Source organism: Gossypium raimondii, chromosome 11 (assembly GCF_025698545.1).
Source record: "Gossypium raimondii isolate GPD5lz chromosome 11, ASM2569854v1, whole genome shotgun sequence".
Lineage (NCBI taxonomy): Eukaryota > Viridiplantae > Streptophyta > Magnoliopsida > Malvales > Malvaceae > Gossypium > Gossypium raimondii.
The window spans coordinates 241,383-260,397 of record NC_068575.1 but is presented as its reverse complement, the minus strand read 5'-3'; the positions used below and the strand labels follow the sequence as shown (position 1 = coordinate 260,397).

Below are 19,015 nucleotides of genomic sequence, written 5' to 3'. Positions count from 1 at the left end.
GTGCAATTAACTGTTTATATAATCAAAATTGTTCACCTAAGATATTTTCCCTAATATCAGTCCACGGCCATGATAAGTTGCGGATACTTTCGTCATTTTCCAATAACAAGGCTACTATCGTCATTTCACTTAAGAACTTAACGCCGTCACGAGGGCTTTACAATTGTATAACAACAAATCGGTTTAACTATGCCAAAGGTCATTGTACTGTTCCGAAAATTTAAATTTAGTTCCTATACTTTACTTTTGAGACATTAAGTCCTTAAACTTTTTTCTAATTTGAAAATCTTGGTCCTCCGCCAATTTTGAAGTTAAAATTGGTGACGTGGCTGTTATAAACAAGGCAAAATAACTCTTTTAACCCTCAGTATTTAGGGTTTTTTTATCAATTTTATCATTATTCTTTAAAGTACATAAACAATTCCAATAAAAGTTTTAAATTTTGGTTTTCCTTTTTCAATAAAAGATATAAAAATTTGTGAAATTTAAAAAACTCTTAAAAATTTAAAAGGCATAATGATAAATTTGGCCCCTAACATTTACTCATTTTATCATTTTGACCCATTATTCTTTTTTTTAGTCAATTTTACACTCAACATTTGAAATCTAGTCAAATTGCTTACTTTTAGATGGGAAACTGATTGAACTATTAAGTTTTAATGGCACTGATTTGACCACTCACATGGCAGTCTACGAATAATTCATAAAAATTTAAAAAATGTATATTTTTTAAAAAATCAACAAGTTTCATAAAATTTTAGAAAATTTATTCATGTTAAGAATGAAATATACGTGAAATGTCACATGAGCCACCACGTTGATGCCATTAAAAATTTTAACTGTTCAGTCAAGTTTTCTGTCTAAAAGCAAACAAATTGACTAAAGTTTAAAGGTTATGGGCCAAAATAATCCCAAAAAAGAATAAGAACCAAAATAACAAAATGAATAAACGTTAGGGAATAAATTTATCTTTATGCCAATTTTAAAATAAAATAAATTTTCAAAATCCATTTTAAATATTTTAAAAATAAAGTAAAAAAATTAATTTAATCAATTTAAAATAAAATTTGTTCAAGTTGAGTAATATAGATCGAACATATAGCTTAAAATTAGAGAGAACTTATTACTATTCACAATTTTTTAAATTTTTGAAAGTTTCTATAATTTTCATATATTTTTAATTATTTAAAATGAATTTTAAAAATATTTTATTTTAAAATTTAAATACTTTTAAATTTTGCAATTTTTATATCTTTTATTAAAATACCAAAAACTTTTAATTTCTAAAATATTTTTATAATTGTTCGTGTAGTTGTAAAGAATAAGGACCAAAACCACTCATTCTAACTGAGAGACTAAGATTTTAAATAAAAAAATAGAGATTCAATGTCAAAAATTAAAATATAAGGACTAAAATTTAAAATTTAGAAGAGTATTAGGGACGTTTGGCAGATTTAAATCCAACAAATCCAATGTCTCCCTTGACGGACGGTACCCCCACGCGTCGGACACGAGATCTCCAAAGATCGTCGAGAGATTCTAAAAACACAGTCGAGCTCCCAGCTTTAGATTTTGTCCAGCTCAGCAATCCCAAGCGGCCCAAATTTTGTAGCCACGTGGAAATATCTCAATCCCACCTGGAGTTTCCGGAAAGTTCGGCACCGCCCCTTTATCCACGTCAGCTTCTCTTGGTCTCATCTTTAATATATATCCACAATCTCCTAAACAAAAGGTCGAGCAAATTATCCAGTCGCTCTGTTTCTCAGGCAGTCAATTTATTTAAGACAAAGTAAATAGCGAATTAAAAATTTTTTGGTATTAAGTGAAAATTCTCATTTTAATATAAAAATTATGGTTTAAATTTGTGTTTTTTTGGTTTAATTTTTGTGTAATGTTGAATTTTGTTATCCAAATCTGTGTTCGATCGACCTCAATAATGGTGGTTAGTGAAGCTTTTGGTGAGGATTATATTTATTTCTAGCACCTGTAAGTTCTTTAGTTGTATATGAGATTTGAATGATTTTGTGTTAGTTGATTCAATATTTGAAGAGCTAAGTAATGATGCTGTAGAATTATCAAAATTTTCGATTTGGTACTTTACTAATAATTGTTTAGATCTTATTGATTGAGGTTTAGGTTAGTACTGGAAAAGCTTGGATTTAGCTTTAGGTGTTGAATTTAGGTGCTTGATATTAGGATTTTGACCTAGAAATTAAACTTGTTTCGTTTGAATTGTTTGTGGTCAGGTTTTGGTGGATTGTTTTGATATGCTTTGTTTTTGTCTACAGGGTGAAAGCAGCTTATGTAGTATGGAGTTGGTTCCTGAAGATTAGAAGGCGTTATATTTTGCTGTGGTGATTTGTTTAACTTTTATGTTTGGGAGCTCCCAAGTGATTTGTTTAACTTTTAGATTTAATTGTTTGTATTTGCAGAGGTTTGGCTTCTTGAAGACGAAGCTACGTACTATTTAATTTGGGAATTGAAGAAGGATTTTAATTTATCCTATGTTGTTCTGTCCTTATTGCTATCAGTCTTTTCTAGTCTGGTTTACAGGTAAGTGTCTAGATGATTGTTGATAGCTATTGTGACAAAGGGTTACGAGAGCTAAACCGTCAGCTATATGATGGAAATGAGAAATACAAATGGAGTTGTGGCTGAGGAACTTGGGACGCTAGAAGGAGATGACCTGAAAGTTGACAAGATTGCACAAAATGTTAAAGATTGTCATGTCGGGGTTGTTCAGGCCCCTGCTGTGCTCCAGATACAACAGCAACAGCCTCAAAGTGCATCGGGTTGTTGGGAGAGGTTTCTGCATCAGGCATCAATTAAGGTTCTGCTTGTAGAAAATGATGATTCTACTCGCCATGTTGTTGCCGCACTTCTGCGCAATTGCAGATACGAAGGTTAGTGGCTTGAGGCTTTCTCAGATTGTAACACTGAACAATTTTGTTCTCCTCCTTTATGGCTGAAGTGGTACAGACTGTAAATTTGTGCCTCAGACTTGGAATAAAATTTGAAGGTTTGGAGGTTTCTCTCAATAATGATTAAACTTCTCTTACATTCACCCTTTATGCGGGGAAAGTGATTTGATAATTAGCCTCTCTAAGTAGAGTTGAAAATATTTGCTACTTCTTTTTGCCTGTTGAGAAAGCCTAGTCCAGCTTGCAACAGCACTTGCAGCCTGACTTTTTCTTATTGTATTTTATGTTGAGTCTATTCTTAACATCATTATACTTGGTACTTGGTTTTATTTTCATGGTAAAGTTTTACGATACCTATTCATCTCTTTTTAGTTATTTCATATTTGATTCCTCTCCTCTTCTTTTCTTTACATATTGAGATATATTTACTCCTGGGTTGGCATGCTCTTGTATCATAGAATGCTTTGCTTTTGAATTATCTAGTGAATTACACTCTGTATTCCCAGTTATTGAAGCTGCAAGTGGACTGCAAGCATGGAAAATACTAGAAGACTTGACCAATCATATTGATCTTGTATTGACTGAGGTGTTTATGCCCTGCTTTTCTGGCATTTTTCTTTTGAGCAAGATTATGAGCCACAAAACACGTAAAAATGTTCCTGTGATCAGTAAGTTGTCGACTCTCTTCTTCCTTTTTTACTGTTCTAACATTTCTTATTCTTGTTTTCAAAGTTGAGATCTTTGAATACATACTTTTAACTACTGTTTTATGAGATCTGTGTGCAGTGATGTCATCTCATGATTCAATTGGTATAGTCTTTAAGTGTTTGTCAAAAGGTGCAGTTGACTTTTTAGTGAAGCCTATTCGAAAGAATGAGCTTAAGAACCTTTGGCAGCATGTTTGGAGGAGATGCCATAGTGTGAGTTGTTAACTTCCTACTTCAGATTTAGATTCCCTATGATAAGCAGAGATTAGAAACCTCTGTAGTAGCAAGCTTTCTTGTTGTTCCTGCTCCATCAGTTTCAAGAAAATAGATAAAACATTTGAAACTAAAAGCATATCCACCAGTTTAATTTTCAGTTGTATGAAGAAGGTAGCGTTATAGGGCTGGTATTGATTAGAGGAAATTCTATACAACTTTGTTATCATGGTATTTTACTTCATCCGTACATTTCCAAAGGGGGAAAAACATAAAAAATAAGAAAAGAAAAGAATTGGATCACATTTTATGTTTTGATATACATATATATAGCCTAATGGTTGATTTCTTCTCCTTCAGTCTAGTGGTAGTGGTAGTGGAAGTGAGAGTGGAACGCAAACTCAAAAATCAGAGAAATCAGGAAGTGTTGAGAATTCTGACAACAGTGGCAGCAACGACGAGGAAGATAATGAGAATAACGGTCTAAATGTTGGGGATGGTAGTGATGATGGGAGTGGCACTCAGGTATAAATCTGTTCTTAAGTTGCTGTATATTTTATGAGGTTAGTATCTAGTAGTGAGGCCGTAAGAGCGTTTAAGCTAATTGGCAACTTGATTTCTGAATTTGTTACTTTTGCATTTGATTATGACATACTGCATTGAAAGCAGATTATTTTCTCTGTATGCATTGATTTACAATGTTAGAAGTTTTTATTTTTAACCCTGATGGCTTTAACTTAAATTCTAGTTTAATCATTAATACCCATGTAAAAAAGTATAAAATTAGTTCTGATCTGCCAGTATAAATTCTTGACTCACAATCAGCTCTACCTTTGCTTTCATTTGCTTAGGAAATGACGTATAGGCTCAGAACAAAAAGTAACTGTTTAGTCTCTCGTCAAAATATTTGAATAGATTTTAACAGTCCTAGAAGGTTTCATGTATATATATGAGTAGTTATGTAGTTCTAATCAAGATTCAGTGGCAGTTTGGCAGAATGCAACCTCGGAATCCATTTAAAAGGTTCCAGAACTGAATTGTTTTGCTCTAGTTCATCAGAGCCTTAATCCAAACATATTATGTTGGTCTGCATGATTCTATTATATCCATTTCAAATCATTGGCTACATTATCTAGTGGTATTTGCTCTTTTACCTCGAATGTTGTCATCTTTAATGGTTGAATTGAATTTCTCTCAGACCTTGGGATTAGAAGTTTATGAAAGTTGTTACAAATAGTGGAACCTATCAACGCATTCTCCTTTTGCAGAGTTCTTGGACGAAACAAGCAGCAGAAATCAAAAGCCCCAGTCCAGTCTCACCTCAGGATCGAGTTGCTGAGTGCCCTGATAGTACATGTGCTCAAGTTATCCATTCAAATGCAGAAGCATCTGGGAACAAAGGGGTGCCAGCAACTGCACCTAGAGGGTGCCAAGAATTAGATGAACAGCTTGGTAAACACAAACATTTAGACGTGTAGCTTAAAGTACAGCTTGTTGATCAATATCTTTCATCTTTTAGTTCCTTTTTTTACTTATCTTCCTTTAACGGTGTACTGTAATGCCTGTCAATTCATCTTGTAATCTCTTTTACCTTTTTACTGCAGATGATGTTCCAATGGGTAAAGGCCTGGATATACGCATGGCAGGAAGTGTAGATTTACAACGAGAGCGCCCAGTTGAGGTCCCAATCAAAACAATTGGAGCGAACCAAATTAACCTACTTGAGATGAGCTTCAATAAATTGAATGAACCAATTGATAAAAGGCAGCTGGATCTCAATACCAAAAGCTCATCTGGCGAATTAAATTCTGAAGCTGCTCATCAAACCGACATCACCTCTAAAACTAATGATCTTAAGAAGGAAAGTACAGAGTATGAGGCTTCAAACAGGATTTCCAAGATCTCAGATGGCAATGATAAAACCACTGATGATTCTAAAGAAGTACTGCCTTCTACTGAACTTGGGTTTAAAAGACTTAGAGGAGCTGAAGACTCTGAGGCCATGTTGAGGGATGAGCGAAATGTTTTGAGACGTTCAAACTCTTCGGCCTTCTCAAGGTATTAACATGGGTTAATCAATAGGAAACCGAGTAATTGAATAGATTTGTGGAATCCTGAATGGTTTTGATTGTAATGTCTATTGCCTGCAGGTATAATATGGCATCGAATGCAAATAAGTTTTCCTTTGTCAACACCGGAAGCTCATCTGCACGTGATAGTAAGTTAGAACTGACAAGAAAACGATCAGTATGCGATGTTCAATCTCCTTTGGTTAATGACCTTCCCAATCAGTACTCAAATGTTGGTAGCAATAACATCAATATGGCCTCTACAACTGATAATGCTTTTGCCAAGCCAGCTGTTTTGAAGAATAAGTCAGCTTCATCATCCACATTCAGATTGGGACATCCATCGTCTGCCTTCCAGCCTATGAAAAATGACCTTTTAAATGCGGCTCGGAAACCCGTATTAGACAAAGCTGATGGTGTAACTACTAAAGCTGGACTCAAACAGCCTAGACTGACTCACCAAGAACTTGATATGCAAGACCGCCTACAGCATCAGCAGCCAACTGATCATGACACATTATCTTTGAAAAAAATGGCTGCAGACGCTCCCCATTGTGGGTCATCCAATGTGTTGGGTGGGCCTGTTCCTGTTGAAGGAAATGCTGGCAACTACAGTGTCAATGGAAGTAACTCGGGTAGTAACCACGCAAGCAATGGGCCACATGGAAGTAGCACCCTAGCCGATACTGTAGGGACAAACATAGAAAGCGATAATGGAATAGCTGGGAAAAGTGGAAGCGGTGGAAGTGGTGATGCAAGTGGGACAGGGAGCGGGCGCGGGAGTGGAAGCAAGGTAGACCAAAGCAAATCTGCATGTCGGGAAGCTGCATTGACCAAATTTCGACAGAAGCGAAAAGATCGATGCTTCCGGAAAAAGGTATCCAATGTCGACCTGTTAGCATAATTTCTGAGATTCAGAGTAAATTCTTCTCAACACTTTGCCTTTCTTTTTCCAGGTCCGATATCAAAGTAGGAAAAGGTTAGCACAACAACGACCTAGTATCCGAGGGCAATTCGTGTGACAAACGGTGAACACCAATGACCCCTCATCTGAAGGCAATCCATCCGACAAATAGCAAAGAGGAAAACACTAGAAGAGTCCAGCTGATAAGGTAACAAGATTTGATCCACTCCTCTGATAAAATACCTTGTTGTAATATTATTTGGGAATGTTAAAAAGACTTGATGAACTCCTTTTTTTATTGTTATATTTATTGTTATAAGCTTTAAAAAATGTGCCTTAAAGGGGAACTGAAAGAAGGCAGAAAAACTTCTATAATAATTATCCATTTTGTGTTGTCTATTGGATCGATGAAACATCATTAAACACTACTGCTTGCTTTGATAAACCTTTTTAATCATGTTCTGTTTTGTTGGTTATATTGTTACGATATTTGTGTGTTTTGGTGTACCATTTCAGATTTATTAATATTTTAAAAATATTTTCATATATGTTACCCATTTCTTGTCATCTACTGGATTCGATGAAAACATCATTAGAAACTATAGCATGCTTGATAACCTCTCTAATCATGTTCTGTTCTGTTGGTTCTATCCTATCGAGTTTAAGGTACTTATAGTGTCGAACAAGTGGATAATATTGTTTTTGTTCTGGTATTGTTACGTACCAGTATTTGTGTTTCGGTGTTTTGTTTTGAGTTTATCAATATCTTTCTAAAAGCATTTTCATATATATGTCACCCATTTCTTGTCGTCCACTGGATTTGACGAAAACATCGTTAAACACTACAGCTTTGCTTTGATAACCTTTTTAATCATGTTCTGTTTTGTTGCTTATATTGTATGGAGTTTAAGGTGGTTGGTATCGAACCAGTAGATGGTATCATTTTTGTGCTGATATTATTACGTGCTGATATTTGTGTGTTTTTGGTATACCGTTTCAGGTTTATCTATAATTTTTAAATAATTTCATATATGTTATATATACATGCCAATATATTTCAATTATTTTCTAAATACACTGCAGTTTGCTTTGATAACTTTTCTAGTCATCTTCATGTTCTGTTGCGTTGATTATATACTATGAAGTTTAAGGTACTCGGTATCTGTTCTATTATTGTTATGTGCCGATATTTAAAATATATTTTTATTTATGTTAATGTTTTTATACATACATACAAATATATTTCAATATATGTAAATTTATTTATATTTTAAAATTATTAAATAAAGTTTAATAACTTAATCAAATGAATATATATTTTTTATTTTTAAATGTGATTATAAAAAGTAATTAACATAAAAAAATTAATATTTAATTTAAAATATTTTAATTTTCTACCAGTCATACAGGTTGGTACGTTCGAAAAAAACTTAAACTACTTTATATCCATTTAAGACTGAAATGGGATGGACCAGCCGGTATGACTGGTAGTACCGAATGGCCCCGTTTTAGTTCCGTTTTAGTTCGATGCATTTATGTAGTCAGATCCGTAATTGATCCAAAGTCTAAGTCAGGAAAATTAATTTTGTTGGGCTAGAATTAAGTTATAAATTTTATAAGATTTTTAGAAATTTAAAAGATTAAATTAAAATTTATCATTATTAATTTATAATTTTAACATGTTAAAGGGTAACAATTATAAATTTTCAATTTTTTGGGTCTAGCCCCTCCTGCCTCTCTTTCTCAGGGTCTGTTTGATTGAATGAATTGATTTTCCGGAAAATTATTTTCAACTTTTCCAGCATTTGATTGGCGGAAAACATTTCCCATTTGGAAAATGAACTCCAAAACAAGGAAAAATGGGTTACATTTTAGGGAAAATGTCTTACCCTTTCAATTTTCGTAAGACATTTTCCGTGCTCTTCTCTCTATCGCCTCTTTCATTTCTGGTAGAAAACTGCTTCTGTTTATCGATTTTTCAGTAACTTATTTTTTTAATTATTCAATACTTGTTTTTTTAACACAATTACAAATAATTTATTTGATATTAATTTTTTTCAATTTATAACGATTAATAGCTTAATAATTGAGTATTATTATAAATAAATCATTGCAATATATGTAAAAATAATTTTTTGAAAAATATTTCTAGGAAATCATCAAACAAACCGAAAATATTTTATACAGATTCAATCAAACACCGTAAAATATTTTCCAAGAAACCATTTTACGAAAAGTAAAAATTTTCCGAAATCATTTTACGGAAAATATTTTCTTGGCAATCAAACAGACCCTCAATTTCTAGTTTGATTAAATTTTATTTTAAAACTCTTAACTCAGAAATAAAAGTTGAGATAATTAATCGACCTTATTTGTTAGCCTCATTAAATGTTCTATTTCAAAGTCAATAGCTATTATTTTATTATCAATTTCAAGTACTTACAATACTAAATCAAAATTTAAAAATGTCTTAAAAACAATCATTGAAATTACAAATAGTAATCCAAAATTTAATTGGCGTGCAGTATAAATATTTTAGCAAAATTAAGAACTTGAATAACATAATCCAATATTACTCATGATAATTCATTAGTCAAATATGAAATTCTTCACAAATATTCACTGAAATTAGACAAATATTGATAAACTTTGAACTCTAAAGAAGCCAACCATAACCTCTTCATCTCACTTTTTTTTTTTTTTTGAATAATAATTTTTAATTTTACTTTCTCTTGTTCTTGCTCCCGAGCAACAAAGTAAAATAAAACAAAATTCTGAAAAAAAATCCCCATGCAATGATGATCCATAAACAATTCCATTTGCTTATATCGGTAATACCTTGTTGTACCAAAAGATCTTTTCCGGTAGTCACGCAGGTCGACCCGGTGATGTTGGCACCCAACACACCGCTCATGCTTTGCAATAGCTTCAGTTTCACAGACAACGGCACCTCCCCGAGTGGTGTGTTGTCGAACATTTGAACTCCTCGGACGAAGCATTTCGTCGGGTCATCGAACTCGTTCTGAAGAACAGCTTCGTAAGGGTATTTAACTAGAGAGATGTAATGGAACCAGATCCAGTATAAGGGTATTCGGTTACGAGAAATGAAGAATCCACTGAATAGGAGGAAGTAGGCTAAGACGGCGACAACAACAGTGAAGCCTAACATGACATGGGAGACGATGCCTGAGAGGAATGTTACGAACGAGCTTCCGGCCCAAAAGGAGGCGAAGATTGTTAGGAAGAAGAAGAAGAACCCGGAAAGGCCACCAGCGAGTCCGACCGCCCAAAAGGTTATTGCGGCGAAGGCCATCGAGAGGATAACTAGAGATGGGATAGAGATTAGCGAGTGAGCTAATACATACGATGATCGACGATAAGCATTGTAAGCTGTTTCTCTCATGAAAATATATCGTTCTTGGAGGAAAACCGGGATTGCTTCGGCGCAAGTGTAGAACGTTGTTGACATGGCAAAAGCGAAGAAACCTAAACGTTCTTGGATGCCTTTCGGTGAATTGTCTAGCTTCCAAAACATGGTGGCTAAGATGATCCCGGTAATGACAACCGCGCCTAATCGAATCCCGAACAATTCAGGCATTCTTCTCGAGTTCGTCATCGATCGTTTGGCAATAACCATCATCTCGATCCAAAGCGGGTTTGCGAAAATCGGCACCGAAGCGGTTGGGTTCGAATCGTTGGTTGCACCGGAAACTAACTTCCCTTTCGAGATACTTGCACTTATTGCATCTTTGAGTGAAAGATTTGATCTCATCGAGAATCCATTTCTTTGATTCTTTCTAGCTTGCCATGATTTGTTAAATTCAACTAAGCTTTTTGTTCCACCCGGTGTTTCTTCGAGTTCCCGAATCAAATCGAGAGCAAATTCCGTCTTGTTTTCATTCTCCGGTATCGGATGTCCGAATTCCGCAAAAAATGATGGAAGCATCCCCGGCGAGCCGGCAAAAACCGTGTTCCCATGTGAAAGGAAAATCAACCGATCAAGCAAGCTCAAAATCCGATAACTCGGTTGATGTATTGACATAATCACAATACTCCCACTCTGCGCAATCCGTTGCAAGACCTTAACTACCATGAACGCACTCGTAGAGTCCAAACCCGAAGTTGGTTCATCCAAAAACAAAACAATGGGATCATGGATTATATCGATCCCAATCGAAACCCGACGTCGCTCCCCACCGGAAACACCTCGATGTCCTTCATCTCCGATCACCGTTTTCGCCGCACTTCTCAACCCTAATTGATCAATCAAAGCTTGAACTCTAGCTTTCTTTTTCGATTTCGAAAGCGATCGAGGTAATCGGAACTCGGCTGAAAACATCAACGTCTCTTCGACGGTGAGCATCGGAAAAAGAAGATCATCTTGCATAACATAAGCCGATATAACCCTCAAAAGCTTTGATTCCAATACTTCGCCGTTCAACGTTAATGTCCCTTTTAAGCTATCTTTAGCAATACGATTCGCTAATGCATCAATTAAAGTGGATTTACCAGAGCCACTAGCACCAAGAACCGCCATTATTTCACCTTCATGAGCTTCACCAGAGATTTCATTCAATAAAATCTTGGTATTAATCCCATTAGATTCAGTCTCATCACTGTTTTTCCCACAAAATGGGATCGATCCCAGCTTCTTACGAACTTTAACACTGTAAGTCAAGTTATTGAAACAAAGAAAGAAAGGATTTGACGATGGGAGTGAACTACAGCCGTAACCGATCTCAACAGCTCGATGATCGACGGGAGAATTTTGGGCGTCGTCGACATGCATTAATAGCTCAGCTAACGTAGGAGAAACGGTAGGTTTTTTGGGGTATTTTTGGAGTTCTGTTTGTTTGGAATTGGTGAATAATGGGTGACCGTCGTCGCGGGTAATTGACTTCGCCGGTAAATTCATTGAACCTCCGACGAATGACATAGTAAAATAAAACTCTTTTCTTTTGCAAGGTTTGGGTTGCTTGGTTGCCTGGAAAATCTCAAATGGGAAGGGTTTATAATAAGAAAAATGAGTGAGGAAGTGAAAGAGAAAAAAGGATAATATAATTTTTGGTCCTTGAACTTGGGAACTAGGTTTGTTTTGATACCTATATTTTTATTATCTAATTTGATACTTAGATTTCGTCAAGATTTGATGATGTGACTAGTATTTTTTGGATGACTAGATTGATTGGTTGGACCAGTTGCATTGAAAATCATAGTCCAATAAAGGAGTCAAACCAATTGAACCGAAAACTACTCGAAATTGATAAAAAATAAAAGTTGGGATAAAAACCATTTGTTGAACCGGTTTAATAATTCTTTAAATTTTTATTTATTTATTGTTAGTCTAGCAGTTGAATCGATCAAAACGATAGAATTGGGAACCAATAGTCTCTAATCAGTTCCACCATTGATTCAATTATTAGAACACTGTATGTGACACTCTAAGATTGTATCATTACTCGGAAATTTATGCAATTTTTTATATTTTCAGGTGACGATGTAGTACAAACTCAAACTCAAAGTGCCACATCATCAAAATTTTCTATTTTTCAAGTTCAGGAACCAAAAAATCTAGTTGCTAAGCTTAGATACTAAAATGGACCTAATTGTCAAATTTAAGGGCCAAAAATTATATTATCCCAAAAGAATAAAAGGTCAAATATTCAATACGTTTGGTGATTTCCCAGTATCTAACATTTTTGCGTAATGCGTATATTAGATATTAGGTGAAAGGAGTTGCGCAGCCTTAAGCATCCTATACTTGCTATTTTTGTTTTTAAATCCGGTTGGTTGGTATTTTAAAATTTTCGAGTTCAATCTCTGGGTCATTCGAGTTTGAGGTTTGAATTTTTTCCGTACTATTTATACACGATTTTAGTAAATTTTTTTACCTTAAACTCTGAACTTGAAATTTCGAATTTTTTTATACCATTTATACATAATTTTTATAATTCGGGTTCGGTGTTTAAGTTTTAGGGTTTGAAGTTTCAAGTTTAGGGTTAAAGGTAAAAAAAAAGTTACCAAAATTATATATAAATAGAATGAAAAAAATTACTGAGATGTCATTAAATAATTGGAAATGGACTATGGATGATGTAGTAAAAAGGGTCCATAAAATAAATCTTGCGTCCGCACTGATGACCAATTGATTAATATTTTACGTACTAATAATGTATAATTTCATCGACTAATAACGTAATGACATGTGATTCCAATTTTTTTTAAAAATCATTTCAGATAATATATATCATTGTTTAATTTGATTGATCATTACGTGTCAAAATGTGAACCCTATAAATAAAACCCTTTGCCAATTGTCTTTTTATCTTTTCATGGAAGTTAAGTTTGCTTACGAGAAAACTAGTGAAAGCAAAAGGTAACCCAATGGTCAATACTTTGTTTTCTTTTCCTCTTATAAAAGTTTAAATTTCATTATTAGTCCTTGTATTATATGTAAATTGTAGTCTTAAACCAAACAATATTATTTGGTAAATTCATTAAATAGTACTATTTTCGAAATTTTCTCCCCAACCCATAAATAGGACGATAATCTACGTCCTCCTGCATTGACAATAATGCCCATGCCAGTTGAGTTAAGACTCAACGGGCTACTGTTTCCAAAATCTCATTTGAAAAATATATTATCATATGTAAAATATTGTGTTATTTTATTATTTCCACGTATTTTTAAAAGAACGCAACTAATGAATTTAATTATTGTCGCTTTGCATTTAATCTACAACTTTATGTATAATACAAGATTAATAGCAAAGTTTAACCAAACGGATTTAACTACTATCGTTTGGTTCATGACCATTGTAGTCGGTTCCGACTAGTGCGCACCATTCTAGTAATAAACAAATGCAACTAACTTTCCTTTTTGCATCGGTTAAAATTTTGGTTCGTACCCATTGCACTAGCCCATTCAGCCCAATTCCCGATTGCATTGGCTAGAACATTGTGCAGTGATTGGTACGTGAATAATGTTTAAAATTTAAAAAAATTACCGTTACGGGAATAAATGATAAAAACTTTTATCGAAACATTATGCTTTATTTAATATAATTCATTTTATATTTGTAAATATTTTTCAAAAATATCAATTAATCCAAAACAACACACAGACAAATCGGTATCGATACACACCAGTTTTAGTGAAAAACGTTACGTGCACCGATGCGATACCGACTACCTTAGTCATGATTAAAATTTTAAAATTTAAAAAGTGCAGAAACTAAAATCGACCAACTAAAAAAAAAAAACTAAAATTAATCAAGTTGAAATATAATGATTAAATCTATATTTTATACATAACACAAGGACTAATAACAAAATTTGACCTTGCTTTAATTTTTGAAATGGTAAGAAAGAGGGGTGACCTAAAGGCTCCTAATTTAACTTTGGCACGCCTTCGTTTGGTTCACGAAAGCCTTTATTAGTTGAATTAATTTTTGTTTTAAAATTTTAAAAAAAAATACCAAAATATTAACGTTTGGTGTGGGTGTTATATCTGCTATAGACCACATCCTTTCCCTTCTTTATTTCTTTGATTGAGTGTTCAACAACTACAATTCACCCTTCCTTCTATCCTCGGGTTTGGGTTTATATTTTTCAATTTCGGATTAGTTTTATCGGGTTTGTTTCACTATTTAAAAAATATAAAAAAATTTAAGTTTATATAAATATATATTTTTAACTGTAAATCGAGCCATTTGAGGCGGCTCAGATCAGGGCTGGAGAATGCTTTTAGAATCAAGACTTAACTCGTTCCATCAACATCTCTAGTTATCATGTTTTCTCATTTTTAGGGGGTTAAAATACGTTGTCAGTCCCTATGCTTTAATAAACCTTAAGACTTATTCCACGTATACTTAAAATTTTAAAAGTTAACTCTATCTTACATTTTTTATTTAAAATCCCAATATAATTACTAACATGGTTAGCATTTTTAATCAAAACTTATTAACTCGGTATGTTGATTAAGCTATCTTCAGTATTACATAGCCTATAAGTGACAAAAGTAAACATACCAAGTTAATTAATTTTGACAAATATTAACCGTGTTAATTATTAGACTAAGCTTTTAAAGTGGAAAAAAAAGAGTAAAAGGATTTAATTTGACTTTGAAATTACAGTACTAAATCTTAAATTCTATAAAAATATAGTGTCTAACAACATATTTTGACCCTTTTTTACTATGCTAGTTGTGTAATATATAAATATATACAAGTTTTTAGATTGTAAACTGGGCAGATTAGGTTAGTTTTGGATTGTGTTAATTTTGCATTTTAAAAATTTTGGATTATTTTAAATTTGAGGTTCGAACTTTTAAGTTTTTGAGGTCTGGGATATCTTAAATTGTCATTTCGAGTTATTGTTCGGGTCGTTTTTAAGTTTGAGCTGGATAGATTTTTATTAATTTTTTATTGTTAAACTAGATTAAATCAAATTTGTATTCGAATTAATTTGAGCTCAGAAAACCTTTTTATCTAAACATATTCCAGTTAAATTCAATTGCATAGAATCAAACTAGAAATTGAAACAATCCAAATTACGAATTAACTAACCAAACTAAAACTCATAGCAAAAGTTCATTGTGCGGTTTAGAGACCCGCACCTTTAATTGCTCACTGTGTGTCTCAAAATTAAGTACTCAAAACCCAAGACATTTTCACTTGTCAATTGTGCTAAGGGCTCACTGACCTTAGAAACCTACTGCACCAAGGGTTCACCGACCTTAGAAATTTATATGTGTCAATTGAGTTTTAGCTCGATTGGTATTGACATTGTTACAAGTGCAGGAGATCGTTGGTTCGAGTGTGCTAAAACACATGATTGGCCAGTTTTGGGTACTTTCATGAATTTGTTAACAAGGCTTGGGCTTAAAACTTTAGAAATTAAAGGGCACTCTTTTGAAATTTTAGGCTTTCTCTAACAGCCCCTATTAATGTTTTGAGTAAATTTAAATTGGGTCTAGCCCAAACTTGAAAAAAGAAACACCAAATTTTTTTTGTCAAATTTCTATCACTAATTCAAAAAATAAGATAGACTAAATTAGATGGTTGAAAAAGAATTTAAAGAATTCAATATAGAACTTATTAAATAAAAATATTAAAATATTTTCGGGTTAAAATATGCTTTAAGTTCTTATACTCTTTGCATATTTGGAATTTAATCCATTTTCTTTTATGTATAAAAAGTTACTCTTCTTATTTTTCAGATTTTAAAATTCAAGTCCAATCGTTAATTCTGACTAAATTCTTTGCTAAAAAACCTAACAAAAATACTACTTATAATGAACTTAAATATAAAAAAATATTGAACCCTATGCGATGGCTTGATGGTCAAGGGTACTCACCGCCTCAGGTCTGACCTAGGTTTGAGTTGTGCTAGTCGCGTTAATTGTTCGGGCTTTGCTTCACCAATAATAAATTTTAAAAAAAATAATTGAAATGTATTACATTTTTAAATTCAGAAGTAAAGGAGCTAATTTAACCAAATTAAAAATAAGTTTTATTTATTTTACTAAAATATTTTAATTATTTAATCTATTTTTAAACCATAAATTCCAGCAAATCTAATTTATCTAATTTTATTTATAATCATTAGACATTGTCTAGACAATAATTTGAGGTTTTACCGGTAGAGGGCGTAAAAAATAAATTAATAATAATAAATCAGATTTATATTATTTAAGAAATTATGTACACAGATCGTACATAAATTTATTTCTCTTTCAACAAACCAGCAATAAGAGAATTGAATCTTCAAAATCTGTGCGGTATATGAAATATCACAGATGTTGAAGGACTATTATGCAAATAAAATTTGGAAGGAAAAAAAGAACCCGTTATATAACTACCTAACAAATAATAATCATCGACGATTTTTTCTAACTTTTTTAACGATTAGAAAAAAATCGTCATAAAATTAACATAATAAAATTCTAAGGCTTTTCAATGGCAATTGCAAATGCCGCCGGTGAGACTAAGAGGAAGAAGACGGAGATGAACCGCCGCCGGAAGTAAGCGTCCGAATGAACAAATCCGACAAGTAATTCCCGACGTCTTCAGGGTAAAACCTGACGAACAATGTGATGCTCTTTTCATCTCCGATCGTCGATTTATGGGAATCGAAAAAGTTCTGGTAAACGGCGACGAGTTTCCTTCCGATGGATACTTTGATTTGGTCTCTGAGCATTGAGTTGGGCACGACGCAAGAAATCTGCTTCCAATACGCATCTTCGAAGCTTATACTGAATTTCCTGAAACATTCTTTGGCTTCCGCCGGTTTCATCGGAGCCGTTGGATTTGCCGGCAACGAGGCGAGTACGTTGCCCCATGCGAACCGCTCGTAGCTCGTTGCGAGCTGGTTCACCTTGACTTCGTGTTTAGTGATCCATTCCTTACTGAGTAAGGAATGGAGATTGGATTTATGGATCCTGGAGATTACGTATTGGAGATTGTTGGCTAAGAATAGGTATGAAACGGCGGCGTCTTTGTAATACTTGGCTTTGCTATCGAGTTTGCAGAGTAGGACGATAATTAGCCGCGAAATGCGGTCGGAGATGGGCGCTGCCGGAGATTCATTGGAAACAGGACTGTAAAAGGAGATTTCTGGCAAAGATGATATCGCCGGCGGTGGCCAGTCCGAGATAATGTCGGCGAGGATGTTACCGTAATCGCCTAGGGCAGTGAGGTAATTCATAGAGTAGATCGTCAGAGGATGAATACCGCCGCCAGGAACAGTCGTTTTGGACGAGTCCTTTCGGATCATGGACTCAAAATCTAATAATAACAACCGCACTGACTCACTGAGTCGAGCCATCGAGTTAAGAGCTTGGGATCGAACGGCTGAAATCGATTCAAAAGAAAAGATCGTTTCGATCTCTGGCCAGTTATCTGAAATAGCCGTGTACATGCCGAGAAGTCGGAAAATTCTCTCCGGCGACGATTTTTTCACCTTACCGACGACTTCGGGGAATTCAAACAGAAGGAGGGCACCTTCTTTTGTAATCTCCGAAAAGCAAGATTCTCTAATGGAATCCGACGAGGAAAAGACGAAATCGCATAGGATTCTTTCTCCAGTAAAAAGCGTCCTCATTGAAATCTTCATGGCTTCTAACCAGTCCTTGATTTTCAAATTCAGTACATCCCACTCCATTTTATTGATCTTCGACGAGCTTACTTTTTCGATTCCGAGCTTATAAATACCTTCATTGATAATCGATTTCCGAATCATGTTATAAATTTGAACGCATTCTTTAGCGTAACCAGAACCGATCATACAATCCGCTATCGATTTCAGATCTGACATCGCCATGAAAGAAACTTCTTCAACTTCAGAGATGGATTCTTTGGCGGCGCCGATTTCATAGTCCGGTGAAGCATCGTAATCGTAATCCGACAAGCTTGATTGCGTGGATGTCCGTGATGATCGAGTGGAAACCGATTCCGGATCCAAATGAGCCCGGTTCATCGATAAAATCTGGTAAAACTCCTTTTGAAGCCTCTTCATTGCGATTTGCATCAAACGTTGAGCTCGAATGAGGTTTTCCGAACCGGAATCTTGACCGGAAACGAGAAAATGCATGATTTTTCGCAGGTCGTTGACGGATCTGATGAAGTGCATGGCTTCTCTTTTGCTTTCGTAGAACATAGAGGTCACCTTAGCGTACGGCGAGGTTTCCCCGTCCCATTTTGCGACGATGATAGCGGCCGTGTCAATGATTTGCTCGATCATGGATTCGGAGAATCCACTGGCCGGCGAGGTTATCGAAGATGATGGTGACACCGACCCTTGAAACAACGGCGTTTCAGGGCTGAAACAAAGACTCCTCATTCCTTTCCGCGGCATTTTTTACGGTGGAAAGGTTTTTTAAAATCTTTTTTTGGCGGCAGATGGAATTTTCGAGCTTAAGTTTTCCTCTTGTCTGCGTGGGTTTTTATAGACGTTCTAAGCAACGGCGTCGTTTCACTGGTTTTGACTTTTTTGAGTAAGACCAACTTGCCTTTAAGTTGTTACACGTGTCTCCCTAATTACTTGAGATCAATTTTAAGATTAGTAAAGGAAAACTTTCAAGAGTTTTCTTGGATATCCGTTAAAAGTTATATTTATATATTTTTTCTTATAATTAATGAATTATCTATTTTGGGTTTTGATGAAAATATTTTATTTTACAAAAAAATTTAAAATAGAATT

General features: G+C 34.3%; 2 protein-coding genes and 1 non-coding gene across 3 annotated transcripts; 1 reads left to right on the top strand and 2 right to left on the bottom strand.

Moving 5' to 3' along the window:
- Positions 1-1,740: 1,740 nt before the first annotated feature.
- On the top strand, positions 1,741-7,259 carry LOC105761814 (two-component response regulator-like APRR7). Its single transcript, XR_008190722.1, has 10 exons — positions 1,741-1,986; positions 2,289-2,354; positions 2,433-2,903; positions 3,428-3,589; positions 3,708-3,841; positions 4,202-4,366; positions 5,110-5,293; positions 5,446-5,899; positions 5,992-6,787; positions 6,867-7,259. It is a non-coding gene; the product is annotated as a two-component response regulator-like APRR7 (transcript).
- A 2,112-nt stretch (positions 7,260-9,371) lies between these two features.
- On the bottom strand, positions 9,372-11,816 carry LOC105761816 (ABC transporter G family member 20). The gene has a single exon (XM_012579754.2). It carries the CDS (start codon positions 11,748-11,750, stop codon positions 9,537-9,539), a length of 2,214 nt encoding a protein of 737 aa, XP_012435208.1. The 5' UTR covers positions 11,751-11,816; the 3' UTR covers positions 9,372-9,536.
- Positions 11,817-16,477: 4,661 nt separating this feature from the next.
- On the bottom strand, positions 16,478-18,740 carry LOC105761817 (exocyst complex component EXO70H1). The gene has a single exon (XM_012579755.2). It carries the CDS (start codon positions 18,668-18,670, stop codon positions 16,802-16,804), a length of 1,869 nt encoding a protein of 622 aa, XP_012435209.1. The 5' UTR covers positions 18,671-18,740; the 3' UTR covers positions 16,478-16,801.
- Positions 18,741-19,015: the final 275 nt, after the last annotated feature.